A 23,351-nucleotide genomic window follows, 5' to 3' on the forward strand; every position below is an offset into this window, starting at 1 on the left:
TTCTGGTCTCCTTCCTATTGGAAAGATGTTGAGAAACGTGAAAGGGTTCAGAAAAGATTTACAAGGATGTTGCCAGGGTTGGAGGATTTGAGCTATAGGGAGAGGCTGAACAGGCTGGGGCTGCTTTCCCTGGAGTGTCAGAGGCTGAGGGGTGACCTTATAGAGGTTTATAAAACTATGAGGGGCATGGATAGGATAAATAGACAAAGTCTTTTCCCTGGGGTTGGCGAGACCAGAACTAGAGGGCATAGGTTTAGGGTGAGAGGGGAAAGATGTAAACGAGACCTAAGGGGCAAATTTTTCACACAGAGTGTGGTATGGGTATAGAATGAGCTGCCAGAGGAAGTGATGGAGCTGGTACAATTGCAGCATTTAAAAGGCATTTGGATGGGTATATGAATCGGAGGGTTTGGAGGAATATGGGCCGGGTACTGGCAGGTGGGACTAGATTGGGTTGGGATATCTGGTTGGCATGGATGGTTTGGACTGAAGGGTCTGTTTACATGCTGTACATTTCTATGACTCTATCACTCTAGTAGAATAGATAAGGAAGAACCAGACAATGTTATGTATTTAGATTTTTAGATGGCTTATGTAGACGTTTGTGGGCAACATTAAGTTACATGGGATGGGGATAATATAGCGGCATGGATTGAGATTTGGTTGACAAATAGGAAAAAAGAGAGTGGGCTTAAGTAGGTCTTCCTCTGAGTGGCAGGCAGGGACTAGAGGGGTACAGCAACCAGTGCTCAGGCTGCTAATAATGTTTAGAAATGACCCAGATGAGGAAACAAATGCAGTATTTCCAAGTTTGCTGATGAAACAAGACTGGACAGGATTGTGAGTAGTGAGGTTGAAGCAAGGAGGCTTCAAGGTGATTTAGGAGAAAGTGAGGATTGCAGATGCTGGAGATCAGAGTCGAGAGTGTGGTGCTGGAAAAGCACTGTAGATCAGGTAGCATCTGAGAAACAGGAAAATAGATGTCTCAGACATTACTGATGAAGGGCTTATGCCAGAAATGTTGGTTCTCCTGCTCCTCGGATGCTGCCTGACCTGTTGTGCTTTTCCAATACCACACTCTTGACTCTGATCTCCAGCATCTGCAGTCTTTCATTTCTCCCTGTAGGGATTCTGCAAGATGCGCTCATTGACGTATTATAATATCTATTGCTATAGATCAGAGTAGATTTTAATTCCACTGCCGTCATGCTTAATTTTCTTCTCGTTTTTGTTCTCACATTGAAATAAAGGACAATCAAACCATTGCAAATCAAAGAAAGGGGCTGCGTGTCATTCCTGGCTCAACCACTAATAATTTTGCCATCAGGCCAGAAGCTCACTCGTTTAAATCTCCCTGCACAGTCCAGATGGTATGTTGCAGCCACTCCAGTGTAGACCCAAGGCTGTGCAGCACAGTCAGAAATACTGTCTCTCGGGGGTGCCATTAACCTGAGACCCTGTCAGACCGCTCACATGGTTGTAAAAATAGCTGATGGTTGGAAGAACAGAGAAATTCTCACTGGTGCTCTGGTCAATATTCATCCCGTCAATCATTATTCCACTAACCAACCCCACGATAATAGATTATCTGGTCATTTATCACACTGCTATTTGTGGGATCTTGCCTGTTTCCCACACTGCAACAGTGCCTAGAGTTCAAAATTAACACGTTGGCTAAAAAGTATCTTGCGGTATTCAGGAAATGTGGCATCCAAATGCCAATCCCTATTAAGCTCCAGGAGAGAGGCTGGGAATTCTGAGCCATGTGACTCAGCTCCTGACTCCCCAAAGCCTGGTCCACCATCTCCAAGGCAGGAGTGTGATGGAATACTCTTCTACAATTTCCTGGGAGAGTGCATCCACAACAACACTCAAGAGAATCGACACTAACCAAGCATCCTATTTGATTGATACCCCATCCATCAACTTCAACATCTACTCCCTCCAACACCAATATTCACCAGCAGCAATGCATGGCCACAGGATATTCAGCAGCAACTTACCAAGGTTCTTTCAACAGCAAGGCCTTTGAACATCTGTATTTCCCAATCTCTCTTGAATTAGTAAACATTCTTTGTGTTTTTCTCTCACCAAAGTGGATAACTTCACACTTATTCACATTACATTCTTCAGAAACAGTTAGGGCCCCAGCACTTGATCCTTGCAGTACACAAGTCATTGCAGCCTGCCATCCTGAGAATGAAGCATTTATTCCTACCATTTCTGTCAGCTAACCAATTCTCAAACCACACCAGTCCATTACCCGAATCCCATGTGCCCTAATTTAGTTTACTAACCTCCTGTGTGCAAACTTATCAAAAGTCATCTGAATTTCCAAATCCATTGCTTCTCCTTTATCTAAGTTCCAGGTAAGATTCTCAAAAAGCTCCAATAATTAGTCTATATGATTTCCCTTTCATATATCCATGTCATCTGGGAATCTGCCATTATTTTCTGAGTGACTAGTTATCACATCCTTCTAACATTTTCTCTAATCCTTTATGTAGTATCTCTTTATTAATAGTAATTTATTTCAGTTCCTCATTCTTGGAGACTTGCTGTGTCTTCCTTCGTCAAGGTACATGGAACATAGGTCAGTACATCACAGGAACAGATCCTTCTGCCCACCATGTATGCTCAAATCAACATTTCATATTAACATAATTCCATCTGCCTACTTATCCCTCCATTCCCTGCCTGTTCATGTGTCTAAATGCCTTTTAAACATTGCTATTGTATCTGCTTCTTCCACTTCCCCTGACAGCGCCTTGCAGACATTTATCACCCTCTATGTAAAGAACCTGCCTCACACCTCTCCTTTAAACTGCCCCCTCTCAATTCAAACCTGTGCACCACCCCCCCCATGTTTGATTTTCCACACTGGCAAAAAGATGCTGACTGTCTATCCTATCCTTGCCTCATAATTTTATATAATTTATCAAATTGTCCCTCATCCTCTGACACTGTAGTGAAAACAATCCAATTTTCTCGCTGACATTCTCCACTTCTCTATTCTCTTTGAAAATTCCCCTGTCTCTGTCTGTAATGGACCCACTTTGTCCTTGTGAATCTTAAAGAAGCTTTGCTGATTCCTGGAATAGCAACATTGATGTATAAAGAGAGACTGGATTGATTAGGACTATATTCACTGGAATTTAGAAGATTTAAGGGGAACTTATAGAAAACTATAAAATTCAAACAGGGCTAGACAGGGTAAACATATGAAGGATGTTCCTGATTCCAGGGAAGTCCAGAACCAGGGGCCACAGTCTAATGATATGGGGTGGGCCATTTCAGACTGCGATGAGGAGAAATTTCTTCACACAGAGGGTGATAAGCTCGTGAAATTTTCTGCCATGAAAAGAGGTTGAAGCCAATACGTTGATTGTTTTCAAGGAGGAGATATGTATAGTTGTACGGCTAAAGGGATCAAAGGATATGGGGGAGAAAATGGGAATGATCAGCCATGATCAGATTGTATGGTGGAGCAGGCTTGAAGGACTGAATAACACACGCCTGTTCCCATTTCTGTGTTTCTGTGCTCAGTCCATCTTTATGTTTATCGCTGGCTTACATTTACATTCTCTTTTCCCTTAAACAGTTGGCCATGCTTTGCTGAATTTTAGCTTGCTTCCAGTCTCTGGCTTACCACTGACAACCTTATAAGCCACTTTCATTGATCAAATACAACCTTTAACTTACTTTTGTTATCCCCAGTTGATTTACCTTTCCTATTAGGATTTTGGTCTAACAGGAATGCATGCTTGCTGTCGACTATGTCATACTTGTTTAAATATTGTCTGATTACCATAAACTCCTTTAGTTCCCCATCCACCATGGCCAATTTGTTTATAACTTCATAGCTTCCTTTGTTTATGCTGTGACTACAGAGATATGACAAACATCAGTACTTTAGTCCTGACTGTTTACAATATATTAAATGATTTGGGCACAGAGACCAATTTAATGGGTGGAATCTTATAGAGGACTAAATAACACCGCAATGGTGATGATTGTGGCAAAGTCAGACGAAAAATCCGGTCAGGCCCTTCTCACTGTCAGGAGCATTTCAATCCATCTTTTATGCTTTTGAGAAGTAGTGAGGTGTTTTCTCCCTCGACAGTGGAGATTTGCCACTTCAGGGGAATTATTACTTGTTAGATGGCTGTTAACGATCTAAACCACTTTATTAATATTCAAGTTCCTATCTTACCAAATGCACCAAACAGATTACACATTGAGTAAACACAACATGGAAATCAGGTCATATGCTTAGCAATCTCAGCTCTGAAGGGCCTCCATGTTGGACAAAGGGCATGACCTCAGGATATGCTCCACAGACACAAGCACACCCACATCCATAGACATTGGTAACTGATTTGTGTGTCAGCCTCTAAGAACCTTCATGACATATCCCTGATCCACTTATAGGACACTTGTGCACTTCAGTGCTGCACCGTTAACTATTATTGTAATACTACAGAAAGGACACAGTCTGATTAGGGACACAAACCAAGCTTATAGAGTGACTGGGATGCAGCTCTGGGCTGTTCATTCACTGCCATAACATTTACTTATTCTGAGCTGCCTGGGTGTTCACAACTTCCTTGCCTTGCCTTGTGCACTTCATTCCCGCAGCCTGAGTTACCAGGCTCATTTTACTGCTGTCTTGCCATGCCATTTTGGGCATTCACAAAGATAGGTGGCTTGTTATGGTTATCAGCAGGCCTTAGTCAAGGAAAGGGGATAGTCTTCGGTCAGGGGAGCTTGCACAGTAAGTGAAGGACAGCTTCTAATACCAGTCCAGGATCTTAGACACTGTCAGTCAGCTACTTTGATTAGATTAGATTAGACTTACAGTGTGGAAACAGGCCCTTCGGCCCAACAAGTCCACACCGACCCGCCGAAGCGAAACCCACCCATACCCTTACATTTACCCCTTACCTAACACTACGGGCAATTTAGCATGGCCAATTCACCTGACCCGCACATCTTTGGACTGTGGGAGGAAACCGGAGCACCCGGAGGAAACCCACACAGACACGGGGAGAATGTGCAAACTCCACACAGTCAGTCGCCTGAGGCGGGGATTGAACCCAGGTCCCTGGTGCTGTGAGGCAGCAGTGCTAACCACTGTGCCACCGTGGGGCAGTCTGTGTGTGTTCTCTGGAGAAGGGGTGAGAAGCTGAGTTTTGCACAACACACCACTTATCTTCAGTCTTTCTGCCCTATTGTGGATTGATGTTCTCCGGGAATGAAAGAGAGGCAAGCATTAAGAAAGGTGAAAGAAGGTCATAGCACTTACTGTTGGAAGAAGTGGGAAGCTGTCCCGAGCAAGTGAACAGTCATGTAGGCTTAGTGATGTCAGGAGGGGATGGTTTAGAGTGGGGAATAGCGAGAGAGGAAAGCTAATCGCGAAAATAGTAGAATTGGAGCCTTGATGGGTGGTAGGCACTGTAGTAGGGATAGAGTGAGTGTGAGGTATCAAAGGAAAGATAGTGGTGCATGCTGCAAAGAAGAAAAGGCTTCTTTCTACAGTGCTGGGCATTTCTATAGACAGCTGAGACTGCTTTAACCCAAGCTGGCATGTTCTGGTGTTGTGGCCTTCACTGTTGATCCTGGAGATCCGAAAATCCCACCTCTGTGCCACCTAGTGCAGCAGGATTTCTAATTCCCTGCCCACAAAGTGAGTAACTATTTCCCCCTGCTTGCCATGTCCATATGTCATGATTGATAGTGTTTGGCCAATTACACAATAGGCTTTTAAAGATCACATGGCCACAAGGGATGCTGGTGAATTCTGGGATATCCGCTGAGTGTCAAATTGTTCTGGAACTAGCACATGGTAAGGTAACGCCAGAATTGGACATGACAGTTAGCATAAGTGGGTTGGTATTAATGAGGTGAGTTTGGTAAGCTGGGCCTTGTAGAAATCCCTCCAAAAACCTCAATGCAACTTTGACCTCAGAGGAATCTTTGGAATTCTCTCCTCTCATTGGCTGTGGAAGTTCAATCCTTGAGTTGAGATGACTGACTTCAAATTACCAATGGTGTAAACATAGTAAATGGTGGATAGTAAAAGGCATTGAATTTTTCAGTCAGCAATGGTCATATTAAATGGTGGAGCAGGATTGGTGAACTCAATGGTCAATGTTCATATGTCTTGTATGTTCAGGTTTAAGCCATTAGTTTCAGAATGAGCAATATCACTTCCAAATTTAATGTACAATTATTTCACATTATGGTCACTACTTCACAAAAGATTGTTTGCAGCAGTTATCAATTATCCCTCCATCTACGATTAGCCCAACATATGCTAAAGTTAACATGGCCCAATCCCTCATTGGTTTCTCAATGTACTGCTCTAGCAATCAATCTTATACACACTCCTCAGAATTCATCTCCAACAGCATTGAGTTGCTTGGGTTTATACTGTGCCTAACAGAACCAGTTCTGTTTGCTGGCTTATAAACATTCCCAACAGTGTCTGCTGCCCCTTTCTTAGCTTCACCCAAACACTTTGAGACTTCAGATGTGGGAGTTACTAAATGAATGTAGGTTCTCTTTAAGTTGAATGTTGTTTGTGGTCATTTTTGTATCAGACTTAGCCAATTTTATATTTCAGAACCAAACCTTTGCTGTTTTACTCTGGCAGAAACTGTAGTACTTTCTATTACAGATTAAATCAGAGGAATGTTTGCAGCAGTTAGAGACCAAGAAACGTGAAGTAGTCAAACTCCAAGAGAAAGAGAAGGCACTTCATGCCACCTTCCTGATATCCCTGGGTGAAAACAACAAACATGCTGATTTTCTGATGAAAGTCTTCAAGAAGAAAATCAAACGTAAAAAAAAGAACGAAGCAAAAGTCACATCAGGTCTGTGCACTGAATGAGACCCGGAACCGTGATAAATTCATTAACGTATTTTCCTTCAATGCTTTTAAAGAATATTCCCTTAAATCTGAGTTTTAATTTGGATTACAGATGAATGGAAGACTGAAAGCTTCCACGACAACTGCAAGTAGATGATTTCTGCTTTATGATAACCACAGTAAAACACTATAACCACTTATGATGTTTTTATAATTACTTAGTAAGTGGATGATAGGCATTCAACTCTTTATTTTGGACATCCTTGCATTACATTGCATTAGATTAGGAGGAGTGTATATAAGGTTGGTTGTGAGAGCAGTACATTGAGAAATCAATGAGGGATTGGTGATGGTGTTCGCAAAACAGAACCAGTGAAATAATACAGGATTTCATATGGCTTTAGTAAAAGGTTGACACTAATATTCAAGTCCTGATGTTTTCACATTAGATTACATAAGATTTATGGCACAGAAACAGCCCATTTGGTCCAACCAATCCATACTGGTATTTATGCTCCATGAGACCTTTTTTCCATATTTACACATCAGAATCTATCATCATGACCCTTTGTTCAAATTATCCTTTTATATACTTGTTTAGCTTTCACTTAAATGCTTCTTTACTGTGTTCTTTAACTATTCCCTGGGGTTGCAAGTTCGACATTCTCACCATTCTGTGGGTAAAAAGGTTTCTGAATTCCCTATTGGATTTCTTGTCAGTGTTTAGTTATCCTCTTTCCCCACAGGTGCAACATTTTTCATGTGTCCATTCCATTAAAATCATTCATTATTTTGAAGAGTTCTGTGGGTTGACAAGCGATTATTCTTTCTCACAAGATTAGAGACTCAGCCTGCCAGTCTCTTCCTGATACGATTTTCACACATTTCTGGTATCAACTTTTAAGTCTTCTCTGTACTCTCTCCTGGGAGTCTTTGTCTTCTGTGCGATAAGATAACCAGAACTGTCCACAGTATTCTAAATGTGGTCTTACTAAGGTTCATTGCTGTCACACTTTGATCAATATGCCTGGAAATGTATGAAGATGATGGACGTTTACACTTTCTGAAAGACGCATTATTTTTCCACCATCAATGTAAAACTGACTAATCTATGATTCCCTGGTCATGTTCAATGCCCCAATCTTTACTATAGGAACTTCATTCATTACCCTCTAATTCTCTGACACTATACCCTTTTTCTAATGAGATATTAAATACATGGTACAATACCCATGCTATCTCTCCCCCATATTCCTTTGAAATAGGTGGATACAATTCATCTGGATCTGGCATCTTGTCATTTTTGAGTTTTGAACAGTTGATTCAATATATCCCCTGTTTTAAGAACAATTTTCTCATTGCTCATATCATCATTCAATGTCATATCTATTTATTCTATCTCTCTAGTAATTGCCAAAAAAGAAATTACTTAATATTTCCGTCATCCCACGATCATTACTCTAAGTGTTAGCCTTTCTTTCCTTTATTAGGTGCTCCTATGGTACAGTGCATAGTTCCCCTGCCTCTAAGCCAGAAACTTTGTATTTCAGTCTCACCAAAAAGTTGGAACATCAAGCCAGTCATTAGGCGCAAGATTTGTAGAGATTCCTGGTCAACGATTGATGAAAAGAAAATTGGAGGCTCTGCCTTTACAGCCCATTACTTCAGACTCCCTAAGTAAACTATAGCATATGACCTTAATGGTCTTAATCCCATCGTAACCTTTTTAAAATATTTATGAGCTTGTAAACTTTATTAATTTGTTTTATGTTTCTTGATAATTTGTTTTCAAAGTTCATCTTTGCCATCTGATATAACTACTCTCCTTATCTCTTAATATTGTCTCCTATCCTACACTTCTCTGCCATCTAATTCCTTAGTGAATACCTTTCTCCTCACCCTCAAATGTTGCTTTATTCATCTATGGAGTTTCACAAGTGTTTAGTTTGTTCTTTAGCAAAATATTGTTTTCTTGCATGCTATTGAATACTGTTCCAAGTATTTTCTATTGTAGTTCCACTTTGTTGTCTTACAATATAACTGCTCAATTATTTTCCCAAGCTGTATTCTCAGGCACTCAAAATTAGATTTTCTTCAATCTATTAAACTATGTCCCTCTCTACCAACATCTTATAGTATATTATGTGATCGTTACTATTACCTGATTGTCACTATTTCTTCTTCTGATCCATTCTCTATTACTAGGACCAATAGTCTTCCCTATTTGAACATTTTATATATTAGGTTGCAAAGCAGACCTGTACACATTATCAGACATCCATTCCTTTATCCCATTTAATTACCTCTTCTGACAAATGAACACTACAGGACATGGGAGCAGAAGGAGATCATTCAGCTCATCGTGTCTGCTCTGCCATTCAGTGATATCATAGTTGATCTAATAATCCTCAACTCCACTTTCCTACCTTTTCCCCATAACCTTTGGTTCCCTGACTGATTAAAAATCTATCGATCTCAACCTTGAATATTATTCATGACCCAGCCTTGATAGTAAAAACTTCCACAGATTCACTACACTCTGACAGAAGAAATTCCTGCTCTTCTCTGTTTAATTAAGTGACCCTTATTGTGAGATTATGTTTTTTGATCCGAGATTCTCCCACAAGGGGAATAAGTATCTTATCCACTCCCCTAAAAATCATATATGTTCCAATAAGTTCACCTTTTATTCTTCTAAAGTCAAATGTGGACAGGTCCAATCAACTCAACCTCTCCTCAACCATCCTTCCATATTTGGTATTAACCTAGTGAACCTTCTCTGGATTGTCTCAATGTCAGTATATCTTTCCTTAGATAAAGGGCTCAAAACTGTTCACATATTCCAGCTATGGTCTGACAAGTGCTTTGTATAGTTTTAGCAAGATTTCTCTATTTCTATACTCCATTCCCTTTGAAATAAAAGCCAACATTCCATTTGTCTTTCCTATTACTTACTAGCTTTTTGTGATGTATACATTTGGAGTTTCATTTAACCTTCTGCAGACACTTTGTGCCATCCTCACCAATTGCCTTCCCATCTATTTTTGTGTCATGTCCAATTTTGGAGAAAGAAAATGAATGTACTATTGCAAATCACAAATATATACTGTAAATAATTCCAAAAGGTTGCCACCCTGATAATGCCCCCCATATCCTCATGTTCAATCTTCTATTAGTTAGCTAATCCTTCATTCATGCTAATATACTACTTCAACACTGTGGGTTCTTATGTTATAAAGTAAACTAATGTGTCTTTGAGTGTTATGCATCAGTGTTTACTGTGGAGAAGGTATGGAAGTTAGGGAACATGAGGAAATAAATAGCAGCAGCTTGAAAAATATCCATATTGCAGAGGAGGAGGAGGTGCTGGAAGTCATAAGATGGATAAAAGTAGATAAATCCCTGGGATTTGATCAGTTGTGCCTTCTGGGATGCTAGGGAAGTGTTTGTTGGGCCCATTGCTGAGATATTTGTATCATTGATAGCCACAGGTGAGATGCTGGAAGACTGGAGGTTGGCTAACGTGGTATCACTATTTAAGAAAGTTTGTAAGGAAAAGCCAGGGAAGTGTAGACCAGTGAGCCTGACATCGTGGTGGGCGAGTTGTTGGAGCGGTTCCTGAGGGACAAGATTTACATGTATTTGGAAAAGTAGGGAATGAGTAGGGATAGTCAACATGGCTTTGCACGTAGAAAATCATGTCTCACTAACTTGATTGAGTTTTTTAAAGAAGTAACGAAGAGGATTGTTAAGGGCAGAGCAATGGACATGATCTATATGGGCTTCAGTAAGGCATTCGACAAGGTTCCACATGGTAGACTGGTTAGCAAGGTTAGATCAAGTGGAATACAGGGAGAACAAGCTATTTAGATACAGAACTGGCTGGAAGGTAGGGGACGGAGGGTGGTGGTGGAAGGTTGCTTTTCAGACTGGAGGCCTTTGATCAGCGGTGTGTCACAAGATTAAATGCTGGATCCACTGCTTTTCATCATTTATATAAATGTTTTGGATGTGAACATAGGAGATATGGTTAGTAAGTTTGCAGATGACTCCAAAATTGGAGGTGAAGTGGACAGCAAAGAAGTTACCTCAGAGTATAACAGGATCTTGATCAGATGGGCAAATGGGCTGAGGAGTGGCAGATGGAATTTAATTTAGATAAATGTGAGGTGCTGCATTTTGGAAAGGCAAATCAGGGCAGGACTTTATCATTAAGTGTATAAGTCCTGGGGAGTGTTGCTGAACACAGAGACCTTGGAGTACTGATTCATAGTTCCTTGAAAGTGGAATTGCAGGTAGATAGGCTAGTGAAGAAGGCAATTGATATGCTTGCTTTTATTGGTCAGTGCATTGGGTATAGGAGTTGGATGTCATGTTGTGGCTGTGCAGGATGGTGGTTAGGCTGTTTTTGGAATACTGCATTCAGTCCTGGTCTCTCTGCTACATGAAGGATGTTGTGAAACTTGAAAGGGTTCAGATAAAATTTACAAGGATGTTGCAAGGGTTGGAGGGTTTGAGCTACAGGGAGAGACTAAATAGACTGGGCTATTTTCCTTGGAGCATTGGAGGCTGAGAGGTGACCTTATAGAGGTTTATAAAATCATGAGGGGCATGAATAGGACATAGGTTTAAGGTGAGAAAGGAAAGGTTTAAAAGGGACCTCAGGGGCACTGTTTTCACACAGAGGGTGGTGTGTATATGGAATGAGCTGCCAGAGGAAGTGGTGGAGGCTGGTACAATTGCAACATTTAAAAGGCATCTGGATGGGAATATTAATAGGAAGTGTTTGGGGGATATGGCCAAATGTTGGCAAATGGGACTAGATTAATTTAGGATATCTGGTTGGCATGGAGCAGTTGAACCAAAGGATCTGTTTCCATGCTGTACAGCTCTATGACTCTATGGTGCCTTATCAAACGTCTTCTGAAAATATGAATATATTACATTCACTGCTTCCCCTTTATCTATCTACTTGTGAACTTTCAATGAACTCTAATAAATATTTTAGGTATGATTTCCCCTTCATGAAGCCGTGCTGGCTCTGCTTGATCTTATAATATACTTCAAATGTTCTGCTATTTGATCCTTCATGGTAGACTGTAACAGACATTAAACTAACTGCTCAATAGTTATCTGTTTTTTGTAATTTTACCTTTCTAATAAGAGTGTTGCATTTGCCATTTTCCAATCCATTTCCAGAATCTAAAGATTATTGGACGATTGCTACCAGTGCATCCATTATCTTTGTGCTACTTCCTTCAATATTCTAAGGTGCATCCTGTCAGATCGAGGGGATTATTGTCTTCAGTCCTCTTATTTTCCCTAGCACTTGTTCTGTAGTTATTGTATTTATTTCTTCTCCTCTCTTCACCCCTTGATTATTTAGTAATTTTGGAATGCTATTTGTTTCTTATACTGTGAAGACTTATTTAAAGTATTTATTCACCTTCTGTGCCATTTCCTGGTTCCTCATTATTGTTTCCGCAGCCATATTCTCCAAGGGGCATATATTCACTGTTTCCTCTCTCTTCCTTTTTATATATTTCAAGAAGCTTTTGCTGTCTGCCTTGATGTTACTTGTAAGTTTACCCTCAAAGCTTATCTTCTTCATTTTTTTTAGTAATCTTTTGTTAGTTTTTTTTTAACTTTACTAATTTTATGGCTTACCACTAATCTTTGCTATATTGTATGTTATTTTTCCTTAACTTCCCTGGTTAACCACGGTTAGCTTATTTCTTTCCTGGAATCCTTCTCCCTGTCGCTGTTGCTCAACTGTGTTTGCTGCTAAACCCCATTCCCAGTCCATTCCAGCCAGCTGTGCCTTCAGTCCTTTATAATTTAGTCTCATTTATCATAAAGAAAAGTGAAATTTCCCACAACTATTCCATGTTTGTTACAGAATTCCTTAATTTGCATATTTCTACCTCTGCATCTGACTCTGTGATGTTATTGCCAAAACATTGCAACCCTTCTTGGTCTTGTTGGTAGAGCACAGATAAGCTATCTAAGTATTAGAACATAGAACAATACAACGCAGTACAGGCCATTTGGCCCTTGATGTTGCGTCAACCTGTGAACTAATCTAAGCCCATCACCCTACACTATCCCATCATCATCCATATGCTTGTCCAAGGACTGTTTAAATGCCCCTAATGTGACTGAGTTAACTTAGATTTTCTAGTATTCTTAGATTCAGTGCAGCCTGCAGATTTTTACACTAACTGAACGCTGGGTTCTCACATATTAATATTGATAACGATGGTAGTAATTGTGAAGCTACTATTATATTAGTCTGATATGATTTTTCATCTACAGAATCAGATGAAGAGAGTGATGAAGAATCGGATGAAGAGTTTGGCTACAGTGATGAGGATGAATCAGATTCTGATGATGGTGGCGTGGATGACTCTGCTTGTCCAGAGAGTAAGAAATATATTAGTGTCTTGATCTAAACTATCACTGACAAAATCAGTAAAAATATTTTATTTAAATAATTGGACATAAGAAAGAACTTGTATTTATATATCATCTTATTTCATCCACAGGATATTCCTAATATGCCACATGATCTTATATCTTCCTTTCTGTTTTCTCACACAACCACAACTGGCATTCTGATACCAGCCTCTTTCTCCCTCTTTAGTATCATTTCTGATGTTAATACAACTTACCAGAAGCCACAGCAGACCTGTAATCTATAGTCATTTCTTTTGCCCCTGTTTCTATATGTCCACTTGCTCACCTTTACATACACATTGTCATTGTTCCAAGAACTGCACATATGGATTTTACTGCACATTTGAATTTCCTGAGAAATTAAGCACACTGCACATGCTCAGATTCAGCAGTCCAAATTCACAAGAAAAACCAGTAAAAATCTAAATCAAGGCTTTTGGAAGAAGCAGTGGGTTTCAAATTAGAACAATTCAGCAGATGAATATAAACGTGCGTAGATTGTAAGTAAGAGGGGAATTGTCAAGTGATATCAAACACACAAGTAAATGGAGTGAGAGGCTTTGGAAGGGGCTAATTAAAGCACACATCTGATGTCCCTGGCTCTTTGACATGCAAGAAGTGTGTCCAGTTGCAGCTCTTGTCAGACCCCATGACAGTTCTGGAGCTGCAGATGGACTCACTCTAGAGCATACGCGATGCTGAGGGGGTCGTGGATAGCACGTTTAGTGAATTGGTCACACCGCAGGTTAGAATTGATGAGGGAGAAAGGAACCAGAAGGCAGAGAAAGAGCAGGAAGACAGGGCAGGTGTCCCCTGCGGTCATCTCCCTCCAAAACAGGTATACCATTTTGGATACTGTTGGGGGAGATGGCTCACTAGGGGAGGGCAGTAATAGCCAAATTCATGGCACCATGGCTGGCCCTGCTGTTCCAAAGGATAGGAATAAGAGTGGAAGAGTTACAGTTATAGGGGATTCATATGTAAGGGGAGTAGACAGCGATTTCTGTGGTCAAAAATAAGACTCCCGAATGGTATGTTGCCTCTCAGGTGCACGGGTCCGGGATGTCTCAGATCGACTGCAGAAAATTCTCAAGGGGGAGGGTGAACAGCCAGTTGTCGTAGTGCATGTAGGCACCAATGATATAGCTAAAAAATGAGGTGAGGTCCTACCTGAAGAATTTAGGGAGTTAGGAACCAAGTTAAAAAGTAGGACCTCAGAGGTAGTAATCTCAGGATTGCTACCAGTGCCACGTGCTTGTCAGAGTGGAATGGTAGAATATTCAAGATGAATGTGTGGCTTGAGAGATGGTGCAGGAGGGAGGGATTCAGATTTTTGGGACATTGGGACCAATTCTAGGGGAGGTGGGACTATTACAAATTGGATGGTCTACACCTGGGCCAGACTGGAACCAATGTGCTTTGGGGGTGCTTTTGCCAACACTGTTGGGGAGGGTTTAAACTAATGTGGCATCGGGATGGAACCAAATGAGGAGGTTAGTGGAGGTAGCAGTTAAAGTCTGTAAGGAACTAAATAATGATGTCAGTGTGACTAAGGGGAAGAGTAGTAAGTGGCAGAGGATGAATGCTGAGGGACTGATGGTCTGTGGTGCATTTGTTGTAATGCAACAAGTATAGTAGGTAAGGCAGATGAACTTAGTAATAGCAATTACATCATATTCCCAGGTACTAATCCAAGCCCTGAGCCTTGTTTGAGGGAAAGGCATGATTGGCAACTATATATCTCAGGATATCAATGCTTCAGGCAGGATGGAGAAGGAGGTAAAAGGGGTGGAGGAGTTGCATTACTGGTCAGGGAGGGAATCACAGCTGTGCTGAAGGAGGGCACTATGAAGGACTCGAACAGTGAGGCAATATGGACAGAGCTCAGAAATAGGAAGGGTGCGGTAACAATGTTGCGGCTGTACAACAGGCCTCCCAACAAATATAGAGAGAGATCATAGAAAGATGTAGGAACAACAGGGTGGTGGTGATAGGAGATTTTAATTTTCCCAACATTGACTGGGATTCATTTGGTGTTTGAGGTCTCGATGAAGCACAATTTGTAAGGAGCATCCAGGTGGGTTTTCTAGAGCAGTATGTAAGTAGTCCAACTCGGGAAGGGGCTTTACTGGATGTGAAGTTAGGCCCGGCCAAGTGGTTAAGTTTCACTGGGGAATTACTTATGTAATTGTCATCACTATTCCCAAAGTTTTAGAATACTCATGGACAAAGATGAGCGTGGTCCTGCAGGAAGAGTGCTAAATTGGGGGAAGGCCAACTGTACCAAAATTCAGCAGGAGCTGGGGAATGTAGATTGGGAACAACTGTTTTAGGGTAAATCCACATTCGATATGTGGGAGGCTTTTAAAGAGAGGTTGATTAGAGTGCAGGAGAGATATGTTCCTGTGAAAATGAGGGATAGAAATGGCAAGATGAGGGAACCATGGCTAACAGGTGAAATTGTAAGACTAGCTAAGAGGAAAAAGGATGTGTACATAAGGTCTAGGTAACTGAAGACAGACAAAGCTTTGGAAGAATATTGGGAACGTAGGACCAATCTGAAAGGAGGAATTAAGAGGGCTAAAAGGGGTCATGAAACCCTTAGTGAGCAGGGTTAAGGAAAACCCCAAAGCCTTTTCTTCATATATAAGGAGCAAGAGGATTACTAGGAAAAGGGTTGGCCCACTCAAGGACAAAGGAGGAAAGTTATGCATGGAGGCAGAGAAAATGGGTGAGATTCTTAAAGAGTATTTCACATCAGTATTCACCGAGGAGAGGGACATGGCGATGTTGAGGTTAGGGATAGATGTTTGATTACTCCAGGACAAGTCAGCATAAGGAGGGAGGAAGTGTGTATTCTAAAAGGCATTAAGGTGGATAAGTTCCCAGGTCCGGATGGGATCAATCCTAGATTATTGAGGGAAGTTAGAGAGGAAATAGCTGGGGCTTTAACAGATTTCTTTGCAGCATCCTTGATAAAGGAGGAGGTCCTAAAGGACTGGAGAATTGCTAATCATGTCCCCTTGGTTAAGAAGGGTAGCAGGGATAATCCAGATAATTGCAGACCTGTGAGCCTGACGGCAGTGGTAGGGAAGCTACTGGAGAAGATACTGAGGGATAGGATATATACCCATTTAGAATAGGAAGCATGGTTTTGTGCAGGGAAGGTCACATCTTACAAACCTAATAGAATTCTTTGAAGAGGTGACAGAGTTGGCTGATGAGGGAAGGGATGTAGATGTACATACATGACTTCAGTAAGGTGTTTGATACGATTTACCCATGGTAGGTTGATGAAGAAGGTGAAGTTGCATGGGGTCCAGAGTGTTCTAGCTGAATGGATAGAGAACTGGTCAGGCAATAAGAGACAGAGAGTAGTGATGGAAGGGAGCTTCTCAAAATGGAGACCTATGCCCAGTGGTGTCCCACAGGGATCTGTGCTGGGACCACTATTGTTTGTGATATACACAAATGATCTGGAGGAAGGTGTAGGTTGCCTCATAAGCAAATTTGCAGATGAAACTAAGATTGGTGGAGCAGCAGAGATAGTGAAGAGGACTGTCAGAGAATGCAGCCGGAAATAGATATATTGGATAGTTGGGCAGAGAAATGGCAGATGGAGTTCAATCTGGACAAATGCGAGGTGATGTATTTTGGAAGATGCAACTCCAGAGCAAACTATACAGTAAATGGAAAAATATTGGGGATGTACAGAGAGATCTGGGTGTTCAGGTCCATTGCTCCCTGAAGGTGGCAACACAGGTCTGTCGAGTGGTCAACAAGGCATATGGCATGCTGTTCTTCACTGGACAGGAAATTGAGTACAAGAGTTGGCAGGTCATGTGACAGTTGTATAAGACTTTGGTTCAGCCACATTTGGAATACTGTGTACAGTTCTGGTTGCCACATTACCAAAAGGATGTGGATGCTTTGGAGTGGGTGCAGAGGAGGGTCACCAGGATGTTGCCTGGTATGGAGGGTGCTAGCTATGAGGAGATGTTGAGTAGATTAGGATTATTTTCATTGGAAAGAAGGAGGTTGAGAGTGGACCTGATTGAGGCCTATAAAATCATGAGAGGTGTAGGCAGGGTGGATAGCAAGAAGCTTTTTCCCAGAGTGGGGGACTCAATTACTACAGGTCATGAGTTCAAAGTGAGAGGGCAAAAGTTTAAGGAAGATATGCATGAAAAGTTCTTCCCACAGAAGGTGATGAGTGCCTGGAATGCGTTGACAGCGGAAGTGGCAGAGGCAGGGATGATAGTGTAATTTAAGATGTATTCAGACAGTCGCATGGATGGGCAGGGAGCAAAGGAAAATGGACCCTTAGAAAATAGGCAGCAGGTTTAGATAGAGGATCTGGATCGATGCAGGCTTAGAAGGCTAAAGGATCTGTTCCTGTGCTGTAATGTTCTTTGTTATAAGCTTCAAAATGACAGAAAGCAAACATTGAGGATAAGAATGAAGAAGTCACGTTCCACGTAGTTTCACAAGTAACTGATCAGGCCACAGCAAAGGGGGAAGCTAAGAAGTGATTTAAGAGGTTTATAAAAGGATGCAGAGTTTTGATATTATGGAGAGGGGAAGACTATTTACTCCAGTGTCTAGATTAGAGTGAGGTGCTGGAAAAGCACAGCAGTTCAGGCAGCATCCGAGGAGCAGGAAAATCGACGTTTCGGGCAAAAGCCCTTCATCAGGAATACAGCATCTGCAGTCATTGTTTTTACCTATTTATTCCAGTTCAAAGTCACCAAACTGAAATTACTGCTCAGAGAATGAGGAGTATGACCAGGAAAAAGACATTTATACTAGGAATAACAGAACATGAGTGTGGTTTAAGCAAAGACCAGGACATCTTTTAAGAGAAATGAGTCACAGACTGAGCAATATCGGCAGTGGGATTAGTTTGGGATTGATACAGGACTATGGACAGAGAGAAGGGCGGTGGGGTTAGTTTAGAATTGATGCAAGGCTTTGGGGACAGTGGGACATTGGAATTAGTTTCATATCGATACAAGTTTATGGGAAAAGAATGTAGCTTTCTGAGTAGTTTGTGACTGATACATGGCCATGGGGAGAGAGTGGAATTAGTTTGGGATTGATACAAGCTGTGGGGAGAGAGTGGGGTTCTTTTGAGGCAATTAGCTACCATTGTGCCGTTGTGATAAATTTGGTTTAATAAAAAAGCAACCTTGTCAGATCTTGTTTTGTTTACACAGCTTGTGACCCAGCACTATTTGAAAACACCCTTCAACTTCGAGAAAAGCGATTGGATATTGAGGAAGCCTTGACTGAAGAGAAAAAAACAGTGGAATTAATAAAGAAAGAATATGACATGATTGCAAAGAAGGTTTGTGATTTCTGTTTCTCTGCAATTTAAAAAAAAAACTACTTTTGTCACAGCAGGAATATAAAGCTAGTTCTACAGAACAGTCAGGCTCAAAATGTTAACTGTTTCTCTCTGCACTATGCTGCCAAAGCTGAGTTTGTGTAGCACTTTGTTTCTAGTGCAGATTTTCAGTGTCCATGGAGTTTTGCGTTTGGAATATATAGCTTATTTGGTCAAATAGCAGTGGAATAAATTGCAATGGATGCAGTAAAGGGCCAATAGGAAAATATTATTGGTGATAATTTTTACTTCGGGATATAATCATTTGTGGAGTTGCATGAATGAATAACTCCATTGTTTCCCAAAGAATCCTTCCAGTGTGGAAACAGGCCATTTTGCCCAACAAGTCCACACCGACCCTCTGAAGGGTATCCCACCCAGACACATTCCCCTACACAATAACTTTACTTTTCCCCTGACTAATGCATCTAAACTTACACATCCCTGAACACTGTGGGCAATTTAGCATGGCCAATTCACCTAACCTGCACATCTTTGGATTGTGGGAGGAAACTGGAGCACCCAGAGGAAACTCACGCAGACATGGTCAGAATATGCAAACTCCACACAGACAGTCCCCTGAGGTTGGAATCGAACCTTGGTCCTCACTGTGAGGCAGCAGTGCTAAACTCTAAGCCATCGTGCCACCCATTTGTGGCTACTTACCTGAAAACCCATTAACACCATGTCTGTTTTGACTTGCATCATTAGATGATATCTGCTGCTGCTACTGTACATCAGTGCTGAAGGTAATAGATAGGATGCCAGTCAAGTGGGCTATTTTGTTCAAATGGTGTTCAGCTCTTCAGTAATGTAGCTGCACTCATCGTGGCAAGTCATACTCCTGACTTGTGCCATGAGGGTGAACAGGCTTGGGGGATCAGAAGTGAATTACTTGTCACAAAACTCCAAGATTGTAACCTGCTGTTGTAACTACAATATTTATATCGCTGGTCCAGTTTCTGTTTAATGGTAGCCTCAGGATGTTGCTAGTTGGTGATTCAGAGATAGTGATGCTGTTGAACTTCAAAGGATGCTGGTTAGATTGTATTTCAAATGGCTTTTGATAAAGTGCCTCATAATTAACTTGCTCGGAAAAACAAAGCTCATTGGTTAAAAAGGGGTAGTGCTACATGGATACGGATTGGCTTACTGATGGGGAGTTGTGAATAATGACGAATTGTTCTCCAACTGATTGTTTCCCTACTGTGTCTCTTGACATATATATAAATAACTTAGATTTAGGTGCACAGGAAAGAATTTAAAGAATTTACAGATAACACAAAGCTTAGAGTAGTTTGAACTGAGAAAGATAGTGATTGTTTTCAAAAGTTGGTGGAATGGGTGGACATGTCGCAGATGAAATTTAATGGACAGGAGTGTGAAGTTATTCATTTTGTTAGGAATAACGGGGAGAGCCAGTATAAAATAAAGAGTACAATCCTAAAGGATATTCAGGAGTAGAGGGGCCTGGATGTAAACGTGAACAAAGTAGGTTGAGGAAATGAATAACTAAGATCCTGGGTAAAGTACCAGTTAAAGCAGTACCCCTGAGAAGGGGAGATGGTGGTAAAATAGATGAGTAATTTAGTGATCGTTCCAGATCTCATTTTCCACATGGGAATTTGCTGCCTTCGGTGCTCAATGTCGTGTTCAATAATTTTAGAATCTGAACGCTTTCAATTTCCTTTACCCACTCCCACGCCCCAGTTACTGTCATGGCATGGGCTGCTTTGAGCACAGTCAACCCATTTTCACCTTCATTGTCCCCAATATCGGCTTTTATTTCTTTTTGGTATATTATTGTCCATCATTTAGTCAGCCGAACTGTTCTTCTCTCTCTCTGGGCTCCCTCCAAATCTATCCAAACACTCCTTTCCCCCTCCACCCCCTGTCATCAACATCTATATAGCCTTTTTGTAGCTACTATTAGTTCAAGGGTCACTGGCCCTAAGCTCTCAGCTATGCTTTCTCTCCACAGATGCTGATAGACTTACTAAATTTTCAATCAGTTTCTGTTACTATATTCTATCTTCATTTCTCCTCCTCAACAATAAAACAAGTCTATTATAATTAAAACATACACACATAATGTTGCAGATTTAATGTGAGGTCACCTTGTTAAAACCAAAACAGAACAACATATGACCTATAAGCAATATTTCAGTCTGGGATCTGACTTGCCCAGTAATACTGTCAGCTATGATTATAGCAAGGAAATTAGAAATAAGAAGCATGTGTTATGAGGGTAATACAGTAATTAGGGGAACGTTCATCTTAATTTAGAATTGGCAAAATTGAATTTGCAGTCATAAAGAGGATGGATTAATGAAACATATCTAAAATTATTTTCTAGATTAGTTTGCAGAGGAACCAATTTATGAACCTGTGAATTTAACATTGTGTAATGAGGAAAGGTTAATAAACTTTTGGTAAAGATTAGCTGGGCAGGAATTACCGCATCTGGCTATGTTTATATCGGATATTGATGAGATCATACTTGGAGGTTGCTAAGATTTGTGATCATCATATTTAAATTGGTCTGTTCTGATTTGAGAGGATTTTCCATTTAACAGGTTGATTTAAAAAAAAGGTCAAAGATGTTATTACACACCTCTGGAACCTGAAGCTGGGCCTCCTGGTCTCAGGGTAGGGACACTGCCACTATGCAACAAGAGGGCCCCGGGGATTTTCCATGAGAAAAAAATTGAGTAATCTATCCCATTGGAGTTTGAATAATGAGACATCATCTAATTGAACAATATATTTAATAAGTTACAATTGTTTACTGTGGCTGAGAGTGAGAACCCCCACCAGTGCTTACCTGGTGCCAAAGTTAAGGACACCCACTTGGGCAGAAGAATGGCTTGGAGTTGGAGGGGTAGGATCTAGTTGTCATGGTCCATACACTATCAGTGACATGGGTAGGCCTGACAAAGAAGTTCACTTGAGGGAGAATGTGCAGCTAGGGGATAAGCTAAGAAACTAAACCTCAGAGGTAACAATCTCTGGATTACAGCTCCACCACAAGCAAACCAGGATAGGGTAAAGCAGACTGGAAAGCTCAATGCATGACTCAAAGATTGGTGTGGAAAAAATAGTTTTGATCCATTGGGCATTGGCCCCACTACTTGGGAATGAGGAAACTGTATTGTTGAGGGACAGCTTTCAATTGAACTGCATGGAGAATTGTGTAAGCAGGGCTTTAGACTAATTTGTGGACGAAATTGTTAACTGGAGGGAAGATTTAAAAAGTTGATGAGAAAAGGCAAGATGATAGTGCAAGTAGCAATATAGGGAACGATAACCAAGGAACAATATACAAACATAAGCGTGCATGAGCAAAGGGGTCAGACTGGGGAGCATGGTAAAAAGTCAGAATGCATGCAGCATTTGTAAAGTGGCTGATTTAAACCCACAAATGAAAATGAATGGTTATGAAATGATGGTAATTCCAGAGGCAGAATTTTACTGTACCTTACCAATAGGCTTGAAGTTGGAAGTGGGTGAAGGTGCAACATGTGGTCTGCCTGCTGCCCATTTTGCAGCTCCACCTTTTCTCCCATTTTATGGGGAGTGGTAGAGAAGCCAAGCAGCCCAGCTTTCCCTTTGGCTTATCGAGGCCCTTTAGTGACCATTTGGTAATAGGCACTGAAGTCATTCAGCTACCAATAATTTACTTGTAGCAGGAGGCAGACACAGGATGGCAGCCTAACAGCTTTTAGAAGTTAAAACACGTGAGGGATGAGTGCCTTTCTTGTGACCATCAGGGGCTGTCCCACCTCCCATCACCAGCAAGGCCAGACCCTCCTTTACTCTCATATTCTAAGCCAGTTTCAAAAGTTTTCTCAATCTTCTGGCAGTATTAGGAAGAGGTTTAACAAGTACGAAAAATGATAATCAGTAAGAACTTCTAGCCTATATAAAGAGAGTTGTGAAAGTAAATGTAGATTGCTTAGAGGATAAGATTAGGGAATTAATACTAGGAAATTGTAGAGACAATTGAACAAGTATTGTCTTCATGGTAGAAGACATTTAAAAAAATCTCAATAAGTGTAAAATTAAGGAGAGAAAGGGAAGGAAGCACTTAAAACACTACCATTGGGGGGAGAATGTGGAAAGGTCCCAGAACATTGGAAAACTGCAGGCTTCAGTTTTATTCAAGCAAACAGGAAATGCTAGGCCTGTTAACCTATCATCTCTCACATTAAGGAAGTAGAAACATATAGCAAACTGTCGTGTAATCAGGTAGAGTTAACATAATTTTAATAAAGGGAAGTTGTGTTTGATAAATTTATTTGATAATTTTGAGGATGGAACAAGCAGGTGGAAAAGGTGAACCTGTAGAAGTAGTATATTTAGATTTCTGAAGATTTAATAAACCGTTACACACAAAAATTCTGGTTTGTGGGAAATGGATAAGAGATTGGCTAAATATCAATGTAATTTCACTGACTACAGGTAAAAATTATTGAAGGGACTGTAAAGTCTGCAAAAAATGATCTAGAAGTATTGCAACGTGAGAAACAACAAAAACTGAATGAATTATATGTGGTCGTTCCTCTGAAACTCCATCAGGTAAGGGATGGATTTGAATTACTTTGTAATAAAATTTCATTTCAAAATCCACAGATTGCA

The 23,351-nt window shown here is 40.9% G+C and overlaps 1 protein-coding gene across 1 annotated transcript in view; it reads left to right on the forward strand.

Annotated features, from left to right (window-relative positions):
* Positions 1-23,351, forward strand: part of LOC132820891 (cilia- and flagella-associated protein 44) — a 162,042-nt gene that overhangs the window by 129,116 nt on the left and 9,575 nt on the right. The window contains exons 26-29 of the mRNA XM_060833249.1: positions 6,680-6,875; positions 13,187-13,294; positions 18,544-18,674; positions 23,175-23,291. Coding sequence (XP_060689232.1) covers positions 6,680-6,875; positions 13,187-13,294; positions 18,544-18,674; positions 23,175-23,291 — 552 coding nt within the window. The remainder of the gene's footprint in view (positions 1-6,679; positions 6,876-13,186; positions 13,295-18,543; positions 18,675-23,174; positions 23,292-23,351) is intronic.

This window comes from Hemiscyllium ocellatum, chromosome 12, assembly GCF_020745735.1.
Source record: "Hemiscyllium ocellatum isolate sHemOce1 chromosome 12, sHemOce1.pat.X.cur, whole genome shotgun sequence".
In the NCBI taxonomy this organism is placed as follows: Eukaryota; Metazoa; Chordata; class Chondrichthyes; order Orectolobiformes; family Hemiscylliidae; genus Hemiscyllium; species Hemiscyllium ocellatum.